The 9,450-nt window shown below is 34.9% G+C and overlaps 1 protein-coding gene across 1 annotated transcript; it reads right to left on the bottom strand.

Moving 5' to 3' along the window:
* Positions 1-5,290: 5,290 nt before the first annotated feature.
* Positions 5,291-7,083, bottom strand: LOC139866002 (bidirectional sugar transporter SWEET14-like). The gene is made up of 5 exons (XM_071854130.1): positions 6,934-7,083; positions 6,601-6,811; positions 6,368-6,529; positions 5,942-6,061; positions 5,291-5,854 (listed from the first exon to the last, which is right to left on the bottom strand). Exons 1-5 carry the CDS (start codon positions 7,014-7,016, stop codon positions 5,555-5,557), a joined length of 876 nt encoding a protein of 291 aa, XP_071710231.1. The 5' UTR covers positions 7,017-7,083; the 3' UTR covers positions 5,291-5,554.
* Positions 7,084-9,450: the final 2,367 nt, after the last annotated feature.

Genomic DNA, 9,450 nt, shown 5'->3' with positions numbered 1-9,450 from the left:
AACAATCTTATTTCAAGTGATGATCTTACTTGAACTTGTTTTCGTGTCATGATTCTGCTTCAAGAACTTCTAGCCATCCAAGGATCCGTTGAAGCTAGATCCATTTTTCTCTTTTCTAGTAGGTTTATCCAAGGAACTTAAGGTAGTAATGATGTTCATAACATCATTCGATTCATATATATAAAGCTATCTTATTCGAAGGTTTAAACTCGTAATCACTATAACATAGTTTAGTTAATTCTAAACTTGTTCCAAACAAAAGTTAATCCTTCTAACTTGACTTTTAAAATTAACTAAACACATGTTCTATATCTATATGATATGCTAACTTAATGATTTAAAACCTGGAAACACGAAAAACACCGTAAAACCGGATTTACGCCGTCCTAGTAACACCGCGGGCTGTTTTGGGTTAGTTAATTAAAAACTATGATAAACTTTGATTTAAAAGTTGTTATTCTGAGAAAATGATTTTTATTATGAACATGAAACTATATCCAAAAATTATGGTTAAACTCAAAGTGGAAGTATGTTTTCTAAAATGGTCATCTAGACGTCGTTCTTTCGACTGAAATGACTACCTTTACAAAAACGACTTGTAAATTATTATTCCGACTATAAACCTATACTTTTTCTGTTTAGATTCATAAAATAGAGTTCAATATGAAACCATAGCAATTTGATTCACTCAAAACGGATTTAAAATGAAGAAATTATGGGTAAAACAAGATTGGATAATTTTTCTCATTTTTGCTACGTGAAAATTGGTAACAAATCTATTCCAACCATAACTTAATCAACTTGTATTGTATATTATGTAATCTTGAGATACCATAGACACGTATACAATGTTTCGACCTATCATGTCGACACATCTATATATATTTCGGAACAACCATAGACACTCTATATGTGAATGTTGGAGTTAGCTATACAGGGTTGAGGTTGATTCCAAAATATGTATAGTTTGAGTTGTGATCAATACTGAGATACGTATACACTGGGTCGTGGATTGATTCAAGATAATATTTATCGATTTATTTCTGTATATCTAACTGTGGACAACTAGTTATAGGTTACTAACGAGGACAGCTGACTTAATAAACTTAAAACATCAAAATATATTAAAAGTGTTGTAAATATATTTTGAACATACTTTGATATATATGTATATATTGTTATAGGTTCGTGAATCAACCAGTGGCCAAGTCTTACTTCCCGACGAAGTAAAAATCTGTGAAAGTGAGTTATAGTCCCACTTTTAAAATCTAATATTTTTGGGATGAGAATACATGCAGATTTTATAAATGATTTACAAAATAGACACAAGTACATGAAACTACATTCTATGGTTGAATTATCGAAATCGAATATGCCCCTTTTTATTAAGTCTGGTAATCTAAGAATTAGGGAACAGACACCCTAATTGACGCGAATCCTAAAAATAGATCTATTGGGCCTAACAAACCCCATCCAAAGTACCGGATGCTTTAGTACTTCGAAATTTATATCATATCCGAAGGGTGTCCCGGAATGATGGGGATATTCTTATATATAAGCATCTTGTTAATGTCGGTTACCAGGTGTTCACCATATGAATGATTTTTATCTCTATGTATGGGATGTGTATTGAAATATGAAATCTTGTGGTCTATTGTTACGATTTGATATATATAGGTTAAACCTATAACTCACCAACATTTTTGTTGACGTTTTAAGCATGTTTATTCTCAGGTGATTATTAAGAGCTTCCGCTGTCGCATACTTAAATAAGGACAAGATTTGGAGTCCATGCTTGTATGATATTGTGTAAAAACTGCATTCAAGAAACTTATTTTGTTGTAACATATTTGTATTGTAAACCATTATGTAATGGTCGTGTGTAAACAGGATATTTTAGATTATCATTATTTGATAATCTACGTAAAGCTTTTTAAACCTTTATTGATGAAATAAAGGTTATGGTTTGTTTAAAAATGAATGCAGTCTTTGAAAAACGTCTCATATAGAGGTCAAAACCTCGCAACGAAATCAATTAATATGGAACGTTTTTAATCAATTAGAACGGGACATTTCACCAAATACTCCACACTTGTTGTCATGAAAATGCATTTAGAGTGTTTAGCAAAGAGAGTGTGGTTCCTCATAGTCATCAATATTAACCGTAAGTGTTCCATATGTTCCTGCTCATTTGCACTATACACCAAAATATCGTCAAAAAATACCAAAGTAAACTTCCGAAGGAACGGTTTAAACACGTCGTTCATAAGAGCTTGGAAAGTTAATGGTGCGTTAGTAAGGTAAAAAGGCATGACAAGAAACTGGTAATGCCCCTCATGTGTATGAAATGAGGTTTTGGCAATATCCTCTTCGTACATACAGATTTGATGGTACCCAGACCTTAAATCGAGTTTCGAAAACACCCTGGAACCACTTAATTCATCTATGAGTTCTTCAATTAACAGAATATGAAACTTATCCTTTATTGTGTGTGCGTTGAGTTGGCGATAGTCGACACACATGCACCAAGTACCGTCTTTTTTCTTCACCATTACTATTGGAGCTGAAAACGAGCTTTGGCTTAGCCTTATCCCCGCTGTCTAATAACTCGGATACCATAGACTCGATCGCATCCTTTTGCATTGGAGGATGTCTATAAGTACATATGTTTAACGGTTGTGTGCCTTCTTTTAATGGGATTCGATGATCAAATTTCCTTTGTGGAGGTAAGCTTGTTGGAACTTTAAAAATATCTGTGAATTCTTCCAGTAGGTTAGCTAACAATGTTGGCTGTTTTTCCTCAAGTCGATCATTCTGTTCCATAGAACACAAAGTGGCAGGATATACACATAGATACATGGCATTTAAGTGGGCTTGGGTCTGCTACTGACCCATTGATTTGTTGATTTTATTTACCATTTAACCATTGTACCATGGATTTGCGCATACCCCTCAATTCGATACGCTTGCCTTTGTGAGTAAACTACATCGTCAATGCCTCAAAATTCCATTTGATATCACCTAACGTCCATAGCCATTGTATGCCAAGTACCATTTCGCACCCTCCCAATGGTAGCAACACCATGTCACTTTCAAAAGATTCGCCATTTATCTTCCAGCATAACTTTTGACACTCAATGCTACTTTTGATTTGATTCCCTCCCGGTATCACCACATTCATTGGTATAATTGGCTGAAAGGCGCACCCTATCTTTCTAGCGGTATCAAGATCCAAGAAATTGTGTGTGCTACCCAAGTCGATGAGTATGTGTATAAGGTGTGAATTAATTTGTCCGGTGACTCTCATGGTTTGATAAGTGTGGCACATACAGTGTCATAGGGGTCATGTCACTATTTGTTATCACCTCCTCTTCGGCCAACTCAGTATCGATATAATCACTAACCCCATAGTGTTCATCATCCCCCTTCCTGACCACCTCAATGCTATATATTTGCCCGCTACACTTGTGCCCGGGCGTATATCGTTCATCACAATAAAAACATAGATTTTTTAATCTCTTTTCCTCATATTCTTTTTGAGACAATCTTTTCTTGGTCACATTTTGTTCATTAACTTTGGAGTTACCATAAGAAGGTGAAGATGTCAAAGCCAATTGAGTGTTATTTAAAGGCAAGGTCACTGTATTTGTGTTAGCCATGCCATAATGCACATTCTTAGCACCATAACTAGTTGTACTATTTCGAGGAGTCGGTAAAATAGGATTATACCTTTTCTTGTAATGGCTAAAGTGTCTTCTTGCAACTTGGCTAACCCATACGCTTCTTCCACCGACTTCGGCTTGAACATTCTGACCGTTAACCCAATCTCCTTTTGGAGACCCCCAAGAAACAAGCTTATGGCCTGCTTGACACTCAAATCCACCTTGTTCAATAAAGCTTCGAACTCTTCGTAATAATGATCAATAGTACCAGTGTGTCTCAGATTCTTAAGTTCGGCCATAGGATCATCAATACTAGTGCCAAATCGTTTCAGAATTGCCTGCTCATATACTTCCCATTCAACTTGACCATTGAGCTTCATAAATTGTTGATGCCATGTTAGGGCTTTTTTGTACAAATGGATTGACACTATACGAATCTTTTCTTCATCATCCAAATTATCAATCTCAAAGAACTGCTGCATCTGTACAGCCATTCCTTCACGTCGTTACCGTCGAATTCCAGAAATTCAAATTTGCTAAACCTCGTAAGCTGTGACGAGCCAAGTCTCTGACTTGAACCTTCGCTGCCCTTCAATTTCGTGATTTCATCCGTGAACCAGTGATGTTGTATCAACATATGATCTATTCTTCCATTAATCGTTGCTATAGCTTGATTGATCTGCGTCATCGCCGTCTTCATATAATCCAGCATATTGTCGTCGCCGGCCACCGTCGACCTGGTTGATGTCACCATTTCTTCCGATGAACTTGTGTTACTGAATCAATCGCCCAAGAAAGAGCTCTGATACCAATGTTATTGTACGATCTAGATGTTAATCGGAATCGCACAATTAATCAACTCAATCTAACAGCTCAAGCAAGAAACAGAGCTATGGAATTGAATCGGTTATTACAATTGAACTGAGGTATGTTTTAGGAATTACAAGAGAGAGGAAATGTAACTGAAAATCTAACTAACTAATGAAATAATCCCAGTACTTAAGCTGTTACAATTGAACAAACAAATCATTTAGTGGAAGCTTCAGTTATCGCTGTTGGAAGTGATTTAGCCGTGCACGTTCTTGTCTTGTGATCCAACTATCACGTGCTATACACGTGAACTCGTAACAGATTTATTAGAGATATTACTTGCAAGTCCATAATCTTTTTAGCACAATCACTACAAGAGATAAAGAAAGTTTGCCGAAGAAAGTTTGCCGACGACTCATACTTTATTCTTGCCAAGGACATGTCGCCGGCAAGTGAATTTACCAACTTTGACTTTAGTATTTCCGACGACATGTTGTCGAAAAATCTCGTCGGTAAGGGAGCGAAGTCTTCGGCATAATAAGTTCGACCAGGATGGTAAACGTGAGTCCCACATGTCGTCGGCATAATAAGTTTGACCGGGATGGTAAACGTGAGACCCACATGTCGTCGGCAATCAACTAATTTTGTCAGCAAAAGTGAACTTTCCGAAGAAGTTTTGCCGATGCCACCTTCCCGACGACATGTCGTCGGCAAACACTCATGGCAAGGACATGTCGTCGGAAAATGTCGTTAAAGAAATATATTTTCTTCTTGTAGTGAATAAAAGTACATTTAAATTGCGGAGAAGGAATATTATTTTATTATGATTTATGATACTATTAATATTGGAATCTCAAACTTAAGGTATAATAATAATATAACAATGGAAACATTTTTGTTACCTAAGACTAAGAGATGCAGCTAGGGATACATATATATCTTATATATCAAGAAATTAAACTTTGACAACTCGATCTATAAAAAGATCATATTCCAGCTATATAAATTAAAAGGATGATACACCCAAAATATGGAAGCTCGAACCACACGACTACCCACATGAATCATGCATGATGCATGGTTTATGCTGCGACTTCAATGGTTCGATAATTTGGCACAATCGATTGAGCTTGTGGTTCAATTGCTCCATAAGTAGCATCATATCTATTTTTGACCACGTTTGCAACTACTGGTAGCTTCACAATTTCAATGATTTTATCATCTTTAAATTGTGGCATTTTTTCCTCTTCCATTTCACTTATTTTAGCTTCGAAACGAGCTGGTATCTTTTCGTCGGTAACTGAGTTATTGTTCTTGTTCTTGTATACGAAGTAGAGTATCATTTGAAGAACACCAAAGGCAAACCCAACTACATTTGGAATCTGGAAAACGGATAATATATAATATCAAGAAAAAGTAGAAAACTTTTGTTAATATACAAGAAGAATTAATGATTATTTTCGTTGTACCGCAATATTGTAGTCGCTTAGAAGTAGACCATAAAAGAACCACATAACTGCACTTAGGGTGAGTGCCATGGATAGTAAGATTGGCATGTACTCCACACTTTTGGTTTTGATCACTTGTCTCTAGAAAGGAATAAGACTATATATTAACATCAAGACAATATACATATAGATCGCGAAATTATTATATATGGAGTATAATTTAATTAATGGTAGAGGTTTTTCCTGTCCAGGTTACACTCGAAGGGCAAGAACTTTTACTAAGATGTGATATAATCAGGTTATCCTGTAATCATCCGACTCATTAACTACCCGTATATATTTTGCTAGTGAGCTTTAAACATGTGACTACTTGTAAAGATATCAGGACTTCAACCACTAAGTATCCTGAAATGTTTACAAAGGTGTAGGTTTTCCTTCTACACTTACCACCACGCCCAAAGGTGCGATGAAAACACATAGCGAAAATATAAGACAAATCCATCCAACTATAACGCCACGGGTAACTCCTCTTGCAAAGAACTGAGTGACTCCGACAACCGATCCAAACCCAACAACTATAAGCAATACGATTAATTTCAAACTCTCCATCTGCATAACCAAGTTTTACTTTGTAATGGCTATTGCTAGCAATTAGTAAACTAAGGACTATATATACATACCTTGGCCTTCTTTGGTGCATAGAAGAGAAAGAAACAAATGTACAACGTCTCGATGAAGCAACCAATCGAGTTTATGGTGATTAGAAGGATGACATTGCTCTTGAGCAATGCGTAATATATCCAAAGCATTGCACTAAATAAGCCCACTACATATGGTGCGGACTGAAACCCTTCGGTTGATTTCTTTTTATAGACTTTGTAGAATGTTGGTCTGTGTTTAAATAATTATGCTTCAAAATTAGTTCAAAGTGTCGTATCTTTTTAAGTAGTAATTAGCGTAACTGTGTATATAAAAGATGAAAAAAATAGAAAAAATGCAAATCACTAACTTACATTGGTGCAAGAAATACCATAAATGAAACAACATTTCCTAGAAGGCCGAATGCAAGAGTAAGGTGAGCCAAATTCTCTGTCATGTCTTATTTATGAAACTAAGAAAATGGGTTTATGTGCAAGATGTATTGTGTCTTGCTTCTTCTTAGTTTTGTGATGGAACTGGTTGTGAAGTTCATTTCCCTATTTATAGGGGGGAAAAGTGATATAGGTTCCTCCAATATAGAGAGTTATGGGTAAACATATAAGGTTTTTTCTATTATATTCCGAATGTGCCAATGAGGCCTTGCTTCATTGGTATCCATGTTTCATGGATTCGAAAGTGACCCGGGTTCGAGTCTAACAACTAACAACTAACCTTTCAAAAAAAAAAAAAAAAATTATATTCCGAATGTTTAAAAAAAGAGAGTATTTTTACTTAGATGTACGAGACTTAATTAAGTTATTTGGCCCGTCATTGTTTTAAAATTTCTCCATGTCAACTGAGTGCTAGTGATGTTTGAACTTTAAATTACCTCTTGTAAAGATATCATAACTTCTAACTAAAAAAAAAATATCTTGAAATAATTTCAATAAACATAGCCACCACCTCTATATAAATTTCATATTTCTAGCTAGTAAACATAAGAGTTAACTCCAATTATTAAATAACTTTACTAATTTAAAATTTTCGAATAAATAATTTAATGATAAATAATCTAGTAAATACATCTTTTTTAATATCGTTGTATAATTATTTAATATACCCATCATGATTATAAACTTATATATTTATATTTAAACGCATAGTTTTAAATTATTATCTTACCGCATTTCTATATATACTAATAGACAAAACACCGTTTCACTATTCACCAATAGTAAACAGGAGTATTTTCGTCATTTCACCTTTTTTTTTCTCAACGATAAAATAAGCAACTTTCGTAAAAAAAAAAAAAAAAAAACTCTTCAATGTTACCAAAAGATGTCGAATTTTTTTTTTACAAAAAAATAAACTAACTTTTTTTCTTCTTCTCTCTTTTCTTCCTCAACGATAAAAGAGACAACTTTCATAAACTGAACAACCCTTCAATGCTACCAAAAGATGTCGAAAAACAATCTTTTTTACAAAATAGATCAACTAACTTAATAAAAAAAACAACGCTAAAAGAAGCAATTTTCACAAAAGGAACAACCCTTCAATGTTAGATGTCGAAAAAAATTCTTTTTTTTTTCATAATAGATTAAGACTTTTTTTTAACTCTAATTCAAAACAGAGCCCCGACGCGAAGCGAGGGCTCCACAACTAGTTAACCCTATAATACTAAAAAGAGTGGACTTTTTGGTCGTTTTAGAATTCTCACATTTATCAAAGGACATCAAACCCCAAACTTACAAAACCTCCCCTCAAAGATTGTTAAACATGTCAACTTTTTAGGGGTAAAAATCGTAACATTATTATTTATTAAAAAAAAATTAAATAAACTCCACCCAAATTTTTAACGGCCCGTATCCACGAGTTGTATTTTCCCGACATCAATGTTCAACTCGAAATAATTTTACGAACACAACGCAACTAATTATACGCGAAACAAACGTTTTTCAAAAAATGTTAAATATTTCGGACTATCTTTCATACATATATATACACGTATAATAAACAACCCAAATTAACTACATCATATCGATGGTTCCGTCCCCCCTTTTTTATGCGATTTTCTCGTCGTTTAAAAACGCGTATGCCATTAGGTATAATAGGTACTACCCACATGTATCCAACACACCCGTAGCAACACATTTTTAACTCTGTAAACAAATAACCTTACGTTAAATATAAATATGCAATCCGAAAGGCCCCGCTGCATCGCGCGGGCCGATTCGAATCTAGTTAATAACTAATGCGCGATATATAATTAATTAATATTACTCCGTAATAATTATTATAAGAGTATATTGATAAGTTAAATGGGTCTCATGGACTAGTGAATCAAATTTTAACCGCAATGGATAGTGAATACTTGTAATTTGCCCATGCATGACGAGTGACATAGACTGGTACACTAAAGACGGTATAGAGAAGACTCATTCGAGTGGGCGATCTCTAAAGACGGTGGATATAGTGTTAGCAATACACGCACACATATTGATTTGGGTATTTTTCCTTCGTCTAATGTTAAAAGTCCATGGAAAAGTATGTTGCCTAGGAAGGTTAATATTTTTTTGTGGAGAGTGGCGATGAATAGACTTCCTACAAGGTTGAATTTATCGTCACGAGGTTGGAGATTGAAACCATAGGTTCGTGTCATGTGAGTGTTGGGTCGAGACTTTGGATCACGTTTTGTTCTAATGTAGCATTTCTCTAGAGCTTTGGAGAAAGGTCAGAGTATGGACCAATGTTTCGATGCCAATATTTACGAATTGGGGCGAGTGGGGTGCTTGGTTTGACAATTGGCAATTTCACTCATCTTCGAAGGAAGGCATGTACACGGTTATCGCTTGTTTGTTATCGCATATTTGGAAATGGAGAAATGGCGTGAT

This window comes from Rutidosis leptorrhynchoides, chromosome 9 (genome assembly GCF_046630445.1).
Source record: "Rutidosis leptorrhynchoides isolate AG116_Rl617_1_P2 chromosome 9, CSIRO_AGI_Rlap_v1, whole genome shotgun sequence".
Lineage (NCBI taxonomy): Eukaryota > Viridiplantae > Streptophyta > Magnoliopsida > Asterales > Asteraceae > Rutidosis > Rutidosis leptorrhynchoides.
The sequence above is the reverse complement of the archived record's forward strand: the minus strand, read 5'-3'. Positions and strand labels throughout refer to the sequence as shown.

Bases quoted from the DNA above. Each gene is read 5' to 3' on its own strand.
- LOC139866002 (XM_071854130.1), bottom strand. From the start codon at position 7,016: ATGACAGAGAATTTGGCTCACCTTACTCTTGCATTCGGCCTTCTAGGA. The intron at 6,062-6,367 runs GTAAGTGTAGAA...ATTCCTTTCTAG, and splicing joins TCGCACCTTTGGGCGTGGTG to AGACAAGTGATCAAAACCAA. The intron at 5,855-5,941 runs GTACAACGAAAA...TCCGTTTTCCAG, and splicing joins TAAGCGACTACAATATTGCG to ATTCCAAATGTAGTTGGGTT.